This window comes from Centroberyx affinis, unplaced genomic scaffold (assembly GCF_046629955.1).
Source record: "Centroberyx affinis isolate AG114_WGS23_722 - 3 ecotype Tasmania unplaced genomic scaffold, CSIRO-AGI_Caff_v1 ptg002234l_1, whole genome shotgun sequence".
Lineage (NCBI taxonomy): Eukaryota > Metazoa > Chordata > Actinopteri > Beryciformes > Berycidae > Centroberyx > Centroberyx affinis.
The window spans coordinates 170623-189552 of NW_027280531.1; the positions used below are offsets into that span (position 1 = coordinate 170623).

Genomic DNA, 18930 nt, shown 5'->3' on the forward strand with positions numbered 1-18930 from the left:
AACGGCTCGTATAACAGGCTCGTAAGGGTTCATCGTGAAATTTTCAATACAGGCCCGCAGGAATCTGTGTTAAATCAAGTGTATGACTGTGTTGTTTATGAGTGCTTTAAAATACAGTTGGATCTTTAAGAGGACGGACTGGTTGAATGTTCTACTTCTTGAAACTAGCTTCTTTTGTCCTTCTTCTCTCTTGTCTCCATGCCAACTTGCTCCCTTCTCTCTGCTTGTTTCTGTAACTCCCCAAACTTTTCTTTCATGCAGTATCTCTGTTTTCACCACAGCATAAAAGGCACGCTCAGAAGACTACCAAATATGTCGAGCTGATCATCGTCGCAGACAACAGAGAGGTAAATGCATCTGCCTTGCTTCCATTCACAAATACTATGTTTACCCAGCAGAGACAACGCAATGAAAAGCCAACAAGCCTTCATGGAATAAGGAGAAAAATAAAACAGGGCAAGCTGTAACAACAGTGGAGCAGGTCCCACCGGAGCTGCAGAATTAGGTCAGTGTGCAACAAGCGGTGTGGTCTGGTGGCAGCGGCCCCGTTTTGACGGGAAGTGCTGAACGATTCCCCAGCGGAGCAGACAGGAAACAGGAAAAAGCCGTGTGGATACAGAAGAGGTCTCCTGTAAGCACCGAGCCGCTCATTCTGGGATTTCCTCCTGGCGGCCCTCTGCTAATGCCGATGACCTGAACTGGAAGAAAGGAGGAAAATTTTTTTTAAAAGTAAAAGGAAATCAGTTTTTTTTTCACGGTTGGCTTGAGAGTGCAGCTAGAAACTTCCAGCACCAACGCAGGTGGATACACAGTAGGATGGAAATAGAAGGTCTGTCTCCCCTAGGATTTGGATCCAAAGCTTTGCGGGCTATTATATCTGCCAATATACCTACTCCCTGTGGCCGTGCCATTCGTCTCTCTAACACTAGGAGATCTCCCTAGATCCAGATGGCCACAGCTTGACAACCTGCCTAACACACAGCGAAATGTGTTCGTTGAGAATATTTTAAGTGTGTCTCATTCATACAAAATACTGACCTTGGAGGTGTTTGTGGTATTTTAGGTGTTGCACTTACTTTGCTTATTTATTTTGCTTACGTATTTTAGCTTTAAGCCACAAAACTGTTTATTTGTGTGTGTGAATATTCTAATTTGTGCCATCGGTAACACAGTATTTTGTTTCTAGTTCCAGAAACAGGGGAAGGATGTGGAGAGGGTGAAGCAGAGACTGGCAGAGATAGCCAATTATGTAGACAAGGTAAAACCTCTTCTCCCCTTTGCACAGGAGGGATAAATCACCTTTTTAAAATAGAAATATGGCTGGCAGCAGAGATTAATGGGGTGACTGTGTGATATATTAATGTCCGACTCCAACAGCTGCTTTTGGTCTGTCCAAAACCTGCTCCAGAGCTGTGGATGTATAGCTAGCAGGTACAGTAGGGAGATGGATTATACTGAGGAAACATGGATGGAGACATGCCAAGCACATGCTTTAAGCATGTGAACACCATGACAAGAAACGTTCTTACTGACACACACAGGAGTCGTATAATTGGATACATGGATTGTCAATGCCTGTGTTATTGTAAAGGATTCAGGGCGGCTATACGTAAATGTGATGTCAAGTTTATGATGGTATCTCACATACCCATTTGGTTCCTGAAGGTGTTTTGACCGTTCGTGTAATCTAAGCCTGTAAAGCTCCAGGCCGTTGTGTTCAAACTAATTCTATCTGCCTGTCTACATGTGTGTCTGGTTTCCCCTTCAGTTCTACAGGGCCCTGAACATCCGTGTGGCCCTGGTGGGCCTGGAGGTGTGGAGCGACTCTGATAAATGTCCCATCACCCAGGATCCCTTCACCACCCTGCACGAGTTCCTAGACTGGAGGAAAGTCAAACTGCTGCCCCAGAAACCGCACGACAACGCTCAGCTTATAAGGTGGAAGTCACACTGCAGCTCAGCAAAGGAATAAAGAGAAATTCATCAACAAATGCACAAAAACAGAAGCATAAATCCTAGTACTTTTCTCCTTTAACATATTTTATCTGCTGTCCTTTCCAGCGGGGTTTACTTCCAGGGCACCACCATTGGCATGGCGCCCATTATGAGTATGTGCACAGTGGAGCAGTCTGGGGGCATTGTCATGGTGAGTAGAGAACCTCGTCCCTGCTCCCACCCTGCCCCCACCTTCCTCTCCCTCTGTGCAGCCTGATTGTATCAGTGTGGGCATTGTTCAGAGTCGGTGGGCTAACACAATCCACACATGGTTTACGCAGAAAAAGGTGTTCGTTGTTTGGTGCGTGGGCCTTTTTACGAGAGATCTGGAAGGAAGTGATGCTTTTAAACACAAGGATATTCATGCTGCCACTCCCAGAACATTCATGCCCTCACCTTTACTACAAAAACCCACATGCACAAAGGAATATGTCAAAATATGCACTACCAGTCAAAAGTTTGGACACACCACATTTTTCTTTATTGATTTTCTACATTTTAGAATAATAGTAAAGACATCAAAATTAGGAAATAACACAAATGGAATTATGCAGTGACCAAAAAAGTGTTAAGCAAATAATAACTTTCTTATATTTTAGATTCTTTAAAGTAGCCGCCATTTGCCTTGATGGAAATGCAAAGGCTTTGGAAAGAAATTCATACATAGGCATCAACATCACTATTTATATTTGTCTAAGAAACAAATTTGAATCATTTAAGCGTAAGCCTTTACATCAAAATGCTTTAAGATAATGAAAAACACAGCACATTCAATCAGGTGTGTCCAATCAATCAGGTGTGCAGATATACACACACACACACACACACACATGCACATGCCCTTGTAAGGTCATTTGAAGGCTTGCACTCATTCACTCATCCTCTCTCCTGACATCTCTGAAAGGATGGGTGGGGTATGGAGGTAAATCAAAGGGCATAGAGTTTAAACAATTCAACATTTACATTTTTATGAGATGTGATAAATTGTTTATGCCAGCTCTTACACAGCACACATTTGAATCAAAATGTATTTTTTACACACAACTGCACAACGCCTCCAGTACACCAAGTTATTGCACATAGTAAATTAGCTGCTGTTGGGTTTCGGTGCCTACTGTATCACTTGTGCCAAATTGCCAGGTGGTTATCAGTCCAATACAATAAAACCCCAGCCAAGTTCTGTATTTTCCCATTAATATATATGTTTTCTGCCGGCCATGGCTGTAGCAGGGTATTCCCAGATGTTTATCTTCCCCATTACTTACAGATGGCAGATGGTTTGGATCGAGATTAAAGGGCCATGTATCGAGTTATAGGGCCGCCAAATGAGATGAACCATTTCTCATACCATACACTGTCATGTGTTATAATCAACCTCAACTCCTTTATTTGGTCCACATGTACTTTCAATTTCACAGTTTGTACATTGGCAGTGTTTTTTTTTTGACTAAACTCACATGGGTTGTATATATACGTTGATGGCTGGGGTTAAGCTGTGAAAGCAAACAAAATACACAGTGATGTACAGTATTCTTGCTTGGGAGATGAGATATTCTCCCACAAGGCTGGAAATGATATCAGAAAGACCATAAAAGCTTTTCTTGGTCTCAACCAACACTATCGGATTCTCACCATCACAGAGAGCTTATGGCTGCTTAGAAGTTATGACTGCGGCTTTCAAGATGCTGCGGAAACCCGATCTGCCTCTGCTGATTCTGATATTACACCCTTTGTGAGGAAGCACTCAGCTATGAATTACACAAACACACACACATACACAGCAGTCATAAACATGACAGAAGCAGAGACAAGTTTCCCATCCTTCCCGTAAAAAGGCAGGGTGCTGGTCCCACGATGCTGCTCTGTAATCAGTGCAGAAAATAGCTCTGCTTTACATCGACGCTGACATGCGACCCTCCCTTCAACGCAAGGAGCATGTGATTTTCTCATGTACATGGCGGAGAGCCCTCTAAGACTGCAGTAAGATACATGTGGGTGGGCTCAACCTTTGCCAGATTCTAAATACTGTATCACTCTGTTGTGTATGGTCTGCATTATTATGGATTCTGTCTTTATTTAGACGCCTACCTTGTCCACCACACTGCCAGCAATACTGCAGCATTTATCTGCCATAGTAATGTATTTAGGTGTTTCAGTATAAGGAAATATACTGCATCTACACACAGAAAAATAAAGGTGGGGAACTGGAACCGAAAATGGTTCTTCAGAGTGATGCCATACAACCATTTCTGGTTCCACAAAAACCTTTCAAGAACCTTTTAATATCCCAGAGAATATCCCAAAGAACCATATATGGTTCTTTTATTGGATGGCGGGTGATGGCATAAATGTGGAAAATAACGAAACCCCTCCATAGCATATATTGTGCAATTGCAGATGAGGCTGTACAAGGGCAGATAAACAAAAACATAATGCAGGTGTCTAAGCAAAGGAGTGCAGAAACGGTTCTTTAAAGAACCTTGGTCTGAAAGTTTCTTTGTGGTTCTTCTATGGCATCACTCCAAAGAACCATTTTCAGTTCCAGCTCACACCTTTATTTTTCTGTGAACCTGTATTTAGAAGGTGTGTGTGTGTGTGTGTGTGTGTGTGTGTGTGTGTGCATGCGTGTGTGTGTGTGTGTGTGTGTGTGTGCATGCGTGTGTGCGTGTGTGTGTCCGTCCCTTCTCCCAGTGGAGGCGCCTCAGTAACTCATGCTGGCTTTGTGCTGGCTTCCCCACTCTCTATAAAACTCTGTGAAACTTAAACTTCCACCTCCCTCTCATCGCTCTGTGTCTCCTTCTGCCTTGTGAAGGGCAGTCGTCTCGCTTATCAATGCAGTAGCAAGTCATATAACGCTGGGTTTATGGAGCTTCCCCGCAGTAGCTGTCTCCACTGGCAGCGGGTATGATTGGGACTGCCGGGTTCAAGGAGTGCCAGATGAATTCAGGTCTCCGTGAGCAGAATGAGTAATAGGATGAGGATGAGGGGGACGGATCGGACAGTTACTGGAAGTGTTTTGGAACTTTTACGGAAATTGTCCTTTCTGAACTTTCTTTTTTCTTTCTTCTTTGTTGCTTTTTTCGTGAGTGATGCTGCACTTCAGTGTGGCTGGCTTTATACCGAAGGCTTGTTACCATCAGCTTGAACTCACTTTTAAAGTTGAGGCAGAGGCTTGATTTACACTTCGCACACAGTCAGTAATTCAGGATTGCACATACTGGACATATTATGTTCTGTTTTTAGATATTCTTTCAGTCTTAAGATTGCAGTGCATAATGTAATGTGTGCTATTGTTTTTTTCCCATCGTAGGATCACTCGGACAACCCACTGGGTGCAGCGGTGACTTTGGCCCATGAGCTTGGACACAATTTTGGCATGAACCATGACACACCAGAGCGAGGTTGTGGCTGCAGGATGACTGTAGATCGGGGAGGCTGCATCATGACCCCCTCCACAGGGTGAGATGCTAATGGTCTCTATTCCATACAGAACGGCATTAATGAAGAGATAATAGCGGCCAAGCTTTATCATTAAAAGTGCGGTAGATTATGACACAAATCAGTATATTGCTGGACTGGCTGAACTGGTTTTATTTGTATTTCTTGAGACATGCAAAATGCATCTTCACCAATTTAAATGGCTGCTACAGCACACCATGACTCTAATAATTTTGTTGTTCATGATTCTTTAGTGCTTCATCTGTGTTTCATATATGCATAGTAGTTTTAGACTGGTTGGATGTTTGTTTTTTCCTCGTTTTCACTTGGATTTATGTGGTCTATTCCACTAAAATGTCAGAAATGATTCCAGTTTTGCCAGAGGCATCAATGTCATTCATCCATGTCATTTTGGGGCTTCAGACTTTAAAATCTCCAGCTCAGACAGACTTTGGAATGATGTTTTCAGCAGAGCACAAGGACAAAGGGGACAGTGGAAAATGCCTGCTTTAGACGGTCCCTCTCTGTTTCGGGCACATTGGTTTAGAGCCATTTAATAATTCCCCAAACGGCCTGGTTTCTTATGGATGTGTGATTGAAGCCTTTTCCACCTCAACTTCCCTGGAATAAAATAGCAACTCCTGTTACACCTTGTTTTTACTGACCATTCAGAAAGATTAATCAAGCCTCACCGATTGCACAAGGTTGATCACTGTCACGTTTATAAGGTGGCCCATTGTTTATGTGTGGTTGTTGGTCTCGCTGAGGGGGGGGACTGAGTGAGGGCTCACACACACGCACACGCACACACCTACACACACACACACTGGCCTGAGACAGAGCAGCTGCTCTTGCATTCTGCCCATGTTGCCTGGGTCCCTGTGATAACAGGGCTGCTGCAAGTGATGGACCCTGTGACTGTTCCTTAGTAAACAGCAGGCAGATAAGGCGTACCCAGAGCGTAATACCAGATTTCACCCTTGGTCTGATGCCAATTTGGTTTATCTGATGGTGAGTCCCGCAAGCCACAGACGAATGTGCTCAGGATGGATTCCACAGCGCTCTGAAGAGGAGAAACAGGGAGGGGAAGAGAGAAAGGCTGAAATCAAGGCTAAATAAAAGAGGAAACTTTTTATCAGGTGGATAGACAGACGGGCAGTGTAGTCTGCTTTTGCTGTTGGGACAGTATGTGGAAATGGGGAAATACAGTGGTTTCATTTGCTGTTTATCTAAATGGGGTTGGTACAGTGTCATATGAGTTCAAATTGTACTGCCTCCTATTCCATTGCATTAAGGATCATGGGCTAAGATCTGAGAAACTGAGCGTCTGACCGGAAAGAAGATGATAACAGACTCATTACAGTGTGCTGAAGAGTCCCTCCGGCTCATAGCTGGGTGTGTGTTTTTATTGGCCCTAGCTCTTGCTGCTGTCATTTGAACGATGCCATTAAAAGCAGATAAAAGCTATTCTCAATTATGTGCTCATAAAGCAACAAAGACACAGTGGAAGGAAACCACGGGTGGCTTGTGAGGGCATCCTTCCAAAATGCCACCAAATCTGTTGGAACAAAAAAATACACAAGAATAAAGCTAGCTTTCCTGTCAGAATTGTCCCTGAAAAACTCAACTGACCTTTTACTAAAAAAAACCAGAGTATAGAAGGCCAGTCAGTATGTGTGTGTGTGCGTGCGTGCGTGCGTGCACTGGCAGCAGTGAGCTCATCCTGTTATATTCATGCAACATTTATTTCAGAAAAAAAGTCTCCGCTTTGGCATGAAACGATTGCATGCACACTGAGCACCTTTGGATTTATGCAGTGTGCTTTTGAAATATGCAGTCAATGTTCTGACTTAATGACTTCGCTTTAGCTAATCATCAACCAAAGATATCTCATGATGTCATGGAGAGAATTTAGAAAAATGACTCCACTGCATGTCTGATATAAATGGGTCAAATGAGTCACAATATTATTACATTTTTGTTTTTTACACAAAATAGCTTGACTGAGGGCAGTTGCTCTTTTTCAGCTACATTCTGCTACATGATCATTAAGTCAGACACATTCATACCTGAGAGAAAAGTAATCAGTATGACCAGGCTTTTGCTTTTGGCCACTGATGACCTCAAAGGGAGCAGTTTGCGGTTAAGTGGTAATTCTCCCATCTGGTTTGAGGACATCAATGTGCAATCTTTCATTCTCAAGCCCACTCCTCTATTTGTGTCAAGTTTGTTCGATAAGGCAAATCTTGGATTTTTGTTTTGTTTTGTTTTCAATTCTGATAATGTCAGGATGAATAATGCTACGTCTTTGAAGATACTGGAGGTCATGGTCTCAATCACAGCCAGAGACAGTAACCTACTTTCAGCAGTATGAGAGCCTGTATATCGTACATCGTCCTCAGTGCACTTGTGCCACTGAGCCATCACTGAACAAGCGCATGCACCAACCTCCTCAACATGCAAACCGCACACATATTGAGAATATATGATGTAATGATATGCAATATGATTAAGCAATAACATACGAGAGGGCGTGGTTATTGACACTGGTGTGCTCATTCCTATGGCTGCAACACACTGATGCCAATAACCACGATATAGCACAACCTTTAGTTAATCATTGCAGTTACACAAAATTTACAGCGTTTTTACAGAAGAACCAAACATTAAACAAAGTTTCAAGCTTTGAATTTTCATGCCTATTGCTAAGCAGTGAACAGTGTTGCTTGCTTCATGCTATTCATAGTTTAAATTAAACAAGTTGGAGGGATACTGTTTGAGTTATAAGGTATAAGTTTGTATCTTGCGGTTATAAGTGCTCATGGAATGCCTCTCGTCCAATCAGAATGTGTGGTTGGAAGCACATGCTGTATAATGATAAATGTGAATTAAATGAGAATTGGGAGAAATGTTTCAAATCATGATAGTGCCCTTTTATGGACTTAATTTGTTTTGAAGTTTGATGGCTGTCAACTTTTAACAAGAGACATTGCAGACTATGGACCATGGAGCAAGTTTGTTGTGGGGAACATTTTCCCAGAGTTTCTGAGCCAGCTTGGAGATGAAATTTATGAATTTACTCAAGTTCAAGCTTGACTTAAATGGTTATCTCCCAAATTGAATTTCCTGAAATATCAGCCTGAATTCACAGTTGCCTGTTAACAAAACCAGTAATTTCAGAAACCAATCTAGAACTCATTTTCCCCATCACAGATTTGGTTTCTTTTTTAAATATTAGCAACCTCCTTTCCCCTCAGTCCAGCTACCTTTAGAATGTGAAACATAACCTTGCAAGGCTGTGTAGCTTGTTTAACAGTGTGTCTGGGATACTCTCAACTTAGACTTGCTAATGGAGGGGAGGACAGGCTGCATCTAAATGACGTGATTATCAGTGACGCTGCCAGCTGCAATCAGGGCCAGGGCACACAGAGAGAGATCCACAGAGAGGTGCTTTATGCCTGGATAGACAGCATGAGGAACCAGTGGTTTTATTTGTCTTTTATCTCCCTCAGTGGTAAAGCAGAAAGAGACACACAAACAGAGATACGAGTGAGAGACAGAGAGACACAAACAGGAGAGAATTATTAGAGTTAGAGTTCACACAGATCGAGGTCTATGACAGCTGTATGAGCTATGAAGATTGGCCACAAGAGATTCATGTCATGAGTCATGACAACGAGTGAAGCTTTGAGGGACAAGTGAGACGTACAGACTTGACATGGGTATTTTGAAGTGGGGAACTTTTAGAAGTTGAGCTAAGAGTTGCATCATTTGGTGAACGTGCGGAGAAAGCTTAAAGGCCCTTGCTGTGGGTAGATAGCTGCTGTTGGAGGGCTGTATCTCGTGTAATTGGGCAGAAGGGTGAGTCACAACAGGGAGCTTTGGCTGGACTTCAGGCCCAGAGGTGGATTCTTTTTAAGAGCAACATGAGGGCGTTTATGACTCTTGTTTTTAGATAGTCTAAGTGACAGAGTGCAAGTAAAGTGAAAAAGTACAGCCTGTGATTATCTGCTGTGGTGAGGTGGGACAAAGCTAGTTAGTTTGCTAGTGGGCAGATGTTTGCAGTAAATTTTGTTTTTCTGATAGTTGGAGGCCCAATTTAATCACCGTAGACCAGTGCCAGCATTAGTTTTACAGCCTCACATTTGCTGAAAGGTCAGAGGCGTCTCTCCCGCTTAGTTTGCACTAAATGCATGTCAGTCTATAGTGCAGCTAGAGATCTACAGAGACAGCTTGATGTCAGTGAGCCTACAGCAGAATAACCCTGCTTCGTGTGACCGATGTCTCTACTGTCATCAGACACCCATGTTGCTCTCTATCCAGGCTGACATTTCCTCCACTTATGAACCCACGTTTTGAGTTGATCAAACTGACAGGAATCATCTGGGCTGCACATATGGCTCTAGATCCAAGAAAAGCTGCTCTGCCCACTGGAGGCTGCATCTCAATAATTATAAGGCCTCAATTGAACGTTACCAGGTCATTGTATCTGTCATTTCATCCATGTTTATGCAGCACAGAAGGCAGATGGTTATATCCAATAAGGCAGGAGTTGGTGGATATTTAACCAAACCCCAGCTTGCTGAAAATCAACAGACATGGCAACACGGGAGGGTGTAAAGGGGATAATGAATGACAGTTAAAGACATTTGCAATTGCCCTTTTAAACTTAAGCTGAATGATGAACAATAGAAACTCTAACTCTTTTCCTCCCTCCATGTGATATGGCAGCTAACTGAGGCTACTGCCTGTCTCTGTGAGATACCAACACACATTTTCCTTTCTCTGAACTATTAGCACAACAATACGTACAACAGTACAGCATTAATAAGGTCATGATCTTTTACAGCGTGTATGTATCTGAATCTGTTATTTACACTGTGAAGTACACTTTTACATACTTTCATACATTACCAACAGCCAGTAAGTGGCAGGCTAATTGGATTTTTAACCCAATCTTTTGTTTTCTGTTATGCACTGCCAGGCCTAATTAGCTCCACTCCAACCAACTACACCTGGAGAGGGAGCAGGGCTCTAAGCTAATATTATCCAGTGAAACCTATAGTCTCTGCTTGGCTAATTTCCTGGACAGCACAGCAGGCGTGTGGCTTCAGCTGTGATAATAGACACTTTGGGCCTGATTCAGACTGCGTAATGATACATGGGCCTTACGCAGATTGAGATCCGTATGTTTGAGTTGTTCCTAGACTATTTAATGTGCACATGGTGGATTTTGGGCGTGCATTTTCTTGTGCATGGGTTTATTCAAAACTTTGATTATCTTTGTCTTCCCCGTTGGTGTGGACTTTTCATTTCTCTCTGCTGAGGCATTGCCTTTTAATGAGCCTTTAATTCAGTTGTGGTTGGAGTAATGGCACTCAAAGATTGAATTGGAAATATGCCCTTGGGACATTAATTAGATAAAAACATAAAATATATTTTACAAAATATGAAATTGTTTAGGCTATTTAGGCTTATTTCTGCATTTTCGCCCATAAGAAATCACTGAAATATATTTTTTATATATAAAAAAAAAATGTATATCATAACAACTGCTTTCTACTCAATTCACCAACAAGCCACTGGCCAATTGCATTACATTCATATAAATTTCCCCTCCCTGATGGTCATATGCATACAGTCAATAGCACAGATGATATATGGAACGTAACCTGATGGATTCTGTCCTTGATCGTGCATCTTTGTTAGTCACTAGCCAATATATTTTTTGGTGTATCAGGTCATTGTCATTAAGAACTGCATCAGGCAGCGCACTGCACCTGTTCTAAGGATGGAAAGGACGCATGTTACCTGGAGGGATGTCGGCTGTGCGATCTGGCTCTGTAAATTAGCGGCACAGCTCAAACACTGGGCACCCTGGGCAGCCATTAAACTCAACACATTTAAATGATTTCTTGGCACCATGGACCCTGGTAATGCCCTCTCCTTTGATGATCTCTTAAAATACTCCAGCACATAAATGGCAGGACTCATCTTGTTTGCTTAGAGAGTTGCGTAGAGAGTCATCAAATTGCTTGAAATACCATTTCAATTATTCAGAGACCAATCAACAGTTTTCACAGTCTAACTCATTTCCATCAAGTTTTTGTGACTCAACTCGTTTTCTTTTTGATGTCTTTGGCATTCGTTTGTAGACAGATTTCTTATTTAACGTCATGACACCAATGGAAGCTCCAGACGTATTGCAGGGTTTCAAGTGTAGATGGAAAGGAGCGTACAAATCCACTTAAGTCAAAGTCAGAATCTGTGTTTCATAATGGCAAGGTGGGCAGGAGGGTGTGTGTGTGTGTGTGTGTGTGTGTGTGTGTGTGTGTGTGTGTGTCCTACCCAGAGCCTGGACAAATGTGTGTGTGTGTGTGTGTGTGTGTGTGTGTGTCCAACCCAGAGCCTGGACAAGTTGACCCCTCCCGTGGGGGGATGATGGATAGTATCTTTGGTTTATGCCCAAAGACCATCAGTGTTTTTGAAGATAAACCTGTTAATAGTCTGCAAAAGGAGGTTACCCCTCCCTTATTTGCTCTTCTCCTCTTTTGCCTCATACAAAGTCAGTGGTTGTTACCATAGCGATCATGCTGTTACAGACAAAGTTGTTCAAACACTACTCATCAATAAAACATAACACATTTTAGCATTGGATTTTACCAATAGTTCCCGCTTGGGTGTAATTTCCATCAAAGAAACCTGTTTTAGCTGAAGATATCTGGAACTGAACTCCATCCCAACTTTTCCATTAATGCCAGTTCATTGAGAGCAGACTGTACCCTCTACTGTACTCTCTCTCCCGTACTATCTATCCCCTCATGCAGATCCCTCAGCACGCCTCTGTTCTGTTATCAGTGGCAGGCCATGCTCTTTACAAGGGGCTCGGTCTGCTGTGTGCTGTGGTTTGATCTGCATAGCCTGTCTGCCCTTGATTTGGTGCACGGTTCCCCACACACAGCACAGCAAAGCTCTTTCTCTGACGGTGTGTGTGTGTTCTGTGTGTGTTGTGGTGGTAAACAGGCTCCAACAAGTGGATTAAGGGAGCAGACGAGGGCAGACAGAGGCAGGTAGGTTGGCTCAATCATTGGTCAGTGAGAGACGAAAGCAGTCGACACTCTCAAAGGTGGACAGGCAGAGCGAGTGAAGTGGACGCTGTGGTTTCACCCTTGGGTGGTTGTTAGAACAGGGTGTTTTTCTCTGTGTTCTTGGGAGAGCACAGATTTTTTTTTTCCAGTGAGTGCCTCTTCCGTTATCTCCAGCCCCCTTAGGAGGAGCTTCACTAGAGTCAACTAACAACAGTGAAATATCCATGCAGTTACGGCAGCCAAATCCTCCTCAGGCAGAGGCAAAGCATCACACATCCTCCCCCCTCTGTCCAATGCCAAGCCACACAAACATATTCTGTGTAATGTTGAGTTTTCACAAATCTGCCTTGTCGAGCCGCGAGCTTTGCAGACAGTCTCCACACCCTGTTGTGATTGAAGACCCCAGTCAATCTATCGCCACGTAAGTAAGTGTGTGACATGTTTGTGTCTGAAGTCAAGCTTTTCAAACATCCTATGCCAGCTGGCTCTCTCTGTGCTGTGTTTGCCTACCCTCAGAGCCAGCCGTAGCTCACTGCCAGCCTATATCCTCCACTGTTAGCTCGGTCTCAGCAGCACCTTTCAAACATCGTCTTTTTGAAGCCAGACTTTGCCCTACTATGGCTGTGTGAGCTGTGAGATACCCAGTCTGCACCCCGAGGCCAGTGTTCCTTTGTCAATCTTTCGCAATGTTATTCCAGTGTGCCTGGCACTAGCGAGGGGGTCAGGCTTGGTCATGTTGCTGTCGTGCACAGTGTTGCAGAGTGTCCCGTGGCTTGTGTCTCACCCTGCCAGTCCTGCCAGCCTGGTTAGAGGGGTCAGAGCAGGACAGCAGCCTGGGAGGAGGTCAAGTAGCCAGCTGTCTTGCCATTTGTCTCTCTCTCTGTTTCAAGAGTGCATTCCCTCTCGCTTTCTCTCTCTCCCTAGATGACTTTACTATTCTCTGTCTCACTTTCAGCCTCACTCTCTTTCTGCCTGTCTGTCTCTGCCTCTATCTGTGTAACTCTGTTTCTCTATAACTGGTCTTCTCCATTCACTTTGCTTTCTGTCACCTTTTCTGTCTGTTTCTCTCTCTCTCATGCAATCTCTCTCTCTCTCTCTCTCTCTCTCTCTCTCTCTCTCTCTCTCTCTCTCTCTCCTCTCTCTCTCTCTCTCTCTCTCTCTCTTTCTCTCTCTATTTATTTCTGGTCCTTGGTTTATAGACCCAGAGAAACTCACTCTAGCAGAAAGAGCACTCCCCCAGGCTTCACAGCTGTTATTGGCACATCAGACAGTTTCATCTTTAGAGTCATAACGTTTCTCATTTTCAATACGAAATCCAATTTCTTTCCTCACTAAATTAGACATTACTCAGCACTTCAGGTAAGCAATCCCAGGGAGCGAAATTAATGCGGTAGAAATTATGTGGTTTCAGGCTTGCTATTTTACCAAGGGCTCACACACACGCACGTGCGTGCACGCACACACACACACACACACACACACACACACAGCATAGCACATCATATCTCAACGGCTCCCTCCACCCAGTTGCTTAAATCATCCCATATTACCCAGGCTTTGCTCCCTCAAAATCTAGCTTTGTATGGCTGTCAGACAAAATGTTTCTGAAATAGTGGTAATTTGATGGTTTATTTGTGCATTGTGGTGGATTGAAATTCTGTCGAATTGGAGCTCATCTGATGTCAGCAGACCGTTAAATGTGTGTGTACAGGCCCCGTGAAAGAGCAAGTTGAACAAGGGCCCATTGGTTTTACAGTCAGGGCTCAGTCTGCCTTCTGTCTCTGGGTTTAGTCGGGCTGAGTCCACTTTTCTTGAGGTTACTTTGGATTCCGAACAGTAAAAGCACAGATGAAGTAGGGTTTTTGCGCTTCCTGTCTGTGGCTGGGGCAACCAGATTCCTGAAACTTTAAACCCTGTCATGTGTATGGGCATTTTCTTTTGTTTCTTTCTTTTTACATGTATTTCTCTACTCACTAGCTCTTATTTTCAGTCAACATGTTCTTCCTTCTTCCCTCAGGTACCCATTCCCTACAGTGTTCAGTACATGCAGTAAGAAGGACCTTGCTGCCAGTCTGGAGAAAGGCGTGGGCATGTGCCTCTACAACATGCCCGAGGTCAAGGTGCTGTACGGCGGCCAGAAGTGTGGCAACGGCTACGTGGAGGAGGGAGAGGAGTGTGACTGCGGGGAGCCGGAGGTAAGGTGGAGAGCAAGCCACTTAATCTCCAGCTGCTCCAGTGGAGCTGCTCAGTGGCCGACAGTAGACTGTGGTTGTGCTGAGCAGCTCCCAGATGTGGATGTGTATAACTGTGTGCATGTGAAGCAGAGCATTAAAAAGAGCAAGTGTGCTATTATATTTATTGAAGACTTGAAAATGAAAGGTGCAGGGCAAAAATACATGTATGAAAAGTCCCAATATTCCATTATTCTACTGTTAACCAAAAGATCAAACAGATTAATCAGGTTTCAATGAACCTCAGGTAATGTGGTACAAAAACATGGCGTGCATGGTCGTTAACCTAAAAATGTTCCCATGAAAGGCCTACTCTTCCTGTCTCATATCCACCTGACCTACCCCCCACCCCTCCTACCCCCATCAACCCATAACACCCAAAAGTAAGGCAAGACTGGGTAAATGGCTGATTACACTCTGAACCATGAATTGTGCAAAAATGCCAAACACCAAAAACATCAAATAGTTAAAATAATGAGAAAACCATATGAAAATAGACAAACTAAGTAAAATCTCAAGAATGGCTCCAACAAGTGGTGTAATTGATGCTATGACGTGATTTCCATGTATCGTGTCTTTGTAATCTGATGGACCCCTTAAAAAAATCATTGTCCAAAGTAAACAATGGTAACTGTACTGTAAGCACTCATCCAGAACCACAGAAAGTCTCAACAAGTCACTCAAAGCCCCGAAAAACAAACCACAACAAACTTTGAGTCAGACTTTCTCTTGACATCGACATTGTTATTGAGACTTAAAAGCACAGAAACTTGCTGTGGAAAAAAAAAGCCTCAAAAGGACTGCAAACCACCAGAGGCCCCCAATATAAGTGTTTTATTTACAACACTCCTCCCAGTCTCCCACATGTGCTGAACAGTGCCCTGACAGGCTGCCACGGTGATGTCATTTCCTTCTCACAGGCCCATTAATCAAACCCACCGTCCAAATGTGTGACAAATGAAACAAACACAAGTGTAATCAGGGCGAGGCTGAGAATGAGCTTTCTTTGGCTGTGCCATCCAAACAACTGGGCACACGCTGAGAAATGCATGTATACACAACCACGCACATACTGTACACACACACACATACAAACACATACACACACTTTGTCTCTCCCCCACACGTAGGGTGCCTTGGGAACTGAAATGAGAATCACATCTGGGGAGCAGGTATCACTCACTTTCTGCCAAGGCAGCTGTGCCTCTCGCTCATGGAGATTTGACAAAAAATACATCACTCAGAATCTATCAGGTTTTGACAGGTTTCCCACACACTGTTAGCTGGTGGATTTGACACAACACTCATCTTGCGCCATTTGATAGGCATGCACCTGGTGAGGAAAATGGAAAGTGCCACTTCTGGGGCATTGTTGAAAAGGGAACAAAGGAAACTATGTCACTGGGAAGTGGACATGAGAGTTATGGCATTGTCTACAGGTTGGCAGGATTTTTTGCAGTCGGCTTTGAGAAACAGACAATGTTACATTGTTAAAATACTCCCAACCCACAACCACACAAACTTCTTTCTCTCTGTGAGGATACTTATAACCTCCAGTGTTGACTGCATCAGTGCGTCTTTCAATGACTAAACAAACCAAAAATATGCATGTACTTAAAAAACCTGAATGATCGGACTTAATGTGTTCGATTATGTGGTTAAGCAGTGCTACAGTGTAACTCTACTTCTCTCTCATTTGAAAGCCTGTATCATTTCCATTGGCCTCCGTGCAACTTTGCCCCTCCATAACCTTCATGAAGTCACCACAGAGGGCCTGCGTGTTTGGTTTGCATGCCCACTTGGACAGGGGGATGAAAGCAACCTTTCCTTTCCACTCCAAACAATAGGCTGACATCACGGTGAAGGAGTAAACAGCCAGACTCATAAAAACACACAGGAACTGCAAGTTAGATGGCTAACAATGCAGCCAATCCAGCTGCCTTCAGTACTCAGCCATCAACACTTCATCTTGTCATTAAGTCAAAGCACCACCAGCAAAACCGCCGTGTTGAGAGAAGATAAATAAGAGAGGGAGAGTTGTTTTCTAGGTGATAGTGCAATGCGTGACAGTATTTGGAAAACAAAGTTGATGTGGCTTGGCGTCTAATGAAAGATAAACATCCTAACACCTCCCTGAAGTCAATGCTTTACCCCCCTCTACTTCTGCTTATCTACCTTCTCTCATCTTATCCCTTTCTGCCAGTGGCCAGCTGATCTTGTCATTGTGCTGAAGTGGGTGCAATCTTCACCTCTCAAGGGCTTTCAAATCCCGCTCCGGCTCCTATCCTCTACACCCTAATAGTCAGCTCTGCCACATCCTCCCGCTATCTTTTATCGCCATCGAATCTCAGTCGGAGACCTCTTCAGCCAAGCACAGTCATGCATTATTAGCACCCTCCCTCCCAACCGCTGCAGCTGATTCCTATCTGCTGCGCTCACGCCTCAACGCTCCCACTCCTTTGACCTCACAAGGGTCATCTCATCAAACACGCTGCTCTTTACACAAGTCCAGAGGTCTTTAGAATTCCCAAATCCAGAACATATGAGCCTAGAGCCTCACTAGAGCACGTTTCCCCCCGCGCTTGCTCTATATTATTGTGTCTCTCAAAGCTGAAAGGGTTAAGAGGGTCATGCTGTGGGGTCTCCAGGTCAGGGTATGCAGGGGAATCCCCCGGACAGGAAATGTGCTCTCCTGACCCGGAAAGCTTGATCTGACCACAGAACAGCTGAGAGAGGATCTTCAGAGCGGTGATCAGGTCCATATGTGTTGTTCTCTTTCTTGGTGTCTCTCAGGAATGTATGAACCCGTGCTGCAACGCCACCACATGTACCTTGAAGGGAGACGCTGTGTGCGCCCACGGACAGTGCTGCGAGGACTGCAGGGTAAGAAAGGCTCTACTGTATCTAGTCTCTTGTTTTCTCTTCCCTTCTCCACCTCCAAGCAGTTTTTCCCACTCCTGTCTTTCTCTTCACCTCCCTCTCTCACTTTACATCCCTCCTGCTTTCCCCCTCCCAGTTGAAAAAAGTGTGGAAACTTTTATTCTGCAGAGATGGAAACGTTTCATTCCCAAGGACTTTTAAGAGTAAATATCCACTCAAGTGCAGGGACCAAACCTTTTTAAAACTTTGTCAGTTCTGATTCATATCTTATTAAGAGACTGGTAATAGTGTTCTCTTTGTATCTAATTTGATATCTCAGGTCAATTCAGTCTAGCTTTTAACATTTTAATTCAATTGGCAGGTCTCCATTGAGGGCCGGTTCTTAAGTTGGATTGAATGAAGTTTGCTTCTCCCAAGTGAATAGTGATTTCTCTTTTGACATGGAAATGCTTCCGAAGTATCTCAGATGTGTGTCCTCTCTTTGAAAAGGAATATTTGCTGAAGATGATTAAATGCTTTGAAGCCGTTCATCACGTTCTTAATAATGTTTCCGCACAGACTTTGATTTTAAGGAAAATTAGGCCTTTCCTGCCTTTCTCACAATAAGCAGGTTGGACTCCATGGTGTGAGACATCAATACTGTACAATGTTTTACATAAGCCAGAGCCTGTTGTAGACAACATGTTTTTGCCTGTGTTTGTGTGCCTTTACAGCTCAAACCGGCTGGTACCCCGTGTCGAGAGTCCAGTAACTCCTGTGACCTGCCAGAGTTCTGCACCGGCGCCAACCCTCACTGCCCCGCCAATGTTTATCTGCATGATGGGCACGCCTGCCACAACGTGGAAGGCTACTGCTATAACGGCATCTGCCAGACCCACGAGCAGCAATGCATCACCCTGTGGGGACCAGGTTAATTGAATGGCCCCTAATGGGTTTAACTGCATAAATTGTCACTTTTTTTCATTTAGGCAATGTTTGTATTTTTCTTATTTGTCCCTATCTTCCTTCACCATCACCACCACCCCTCTCTCTCTCGCTCTCTCTCTCTCTCTCTCTCTCTCTCCCTCTCTCCCTCTCTCTCTGTATGCAGGAGCCAAGCCGGCCCCCGGGATCTGTTTTGAGAGGGTCAACTCTGCAGGAGATCCTTATGGGAATTGTGGGAAGGATTCCAAAGGCTCCTTTGCTAAATGTGAAGCGAGGTAAGGCTGTGCAGCTGCACTGATGCAAGAAAGGTGGGGAGAAATTACTGTGCAAAACAGAACTGTGTAGCTTAAGTGGTGTCATTAGCAATCATCATT

General features: G+C 43.9%; 1 protein-coding gene across 1 annotated transcript in view; it reads left to right on the top strand.

Annotated features, from left to right (window-relative positions):
- Positions 1 to 18930, top strand: part of adam12b (ADAM metallopeptidase domain 12b) — a 73655-nt gene that overhangs the window by 40734 nt on the left and 13991 nt on the right. The window contains exons 7-15 of the mRNA XM_071532698.1: positions 282 to 347; positions 1187 to 1258; positions 1769 to 1938; positions 2062 to 2146; positions 5306 to 5454; positions 14539 to 14716; positions 17546 to 17635; positions 18346 to 18541; positions 18723 to 18831. Coding sequence (XP_071388799.1) covers positions 282 to 347; positions 1187 to 1258; positions 1769 to 1938; positions 2062 to 2146; positions 5306 to 5454; positions 14539 to 14716; positions 17546 to 17635; positions 18346 to 18541; positions 18723 to 18831 — 1115 coding nt within the window. The remainder of the gene's footprint in view (positions 1 to 281; positions 348 to 1186; positions 1259 to 1768; positions 1939 to 2061; positions 2147 to 5305; positions 5455 to 14538; positions 14717 to 17545; positions 17636 to 18345; positions 18542 to 18722; positions 18832 to 18930) is intronic.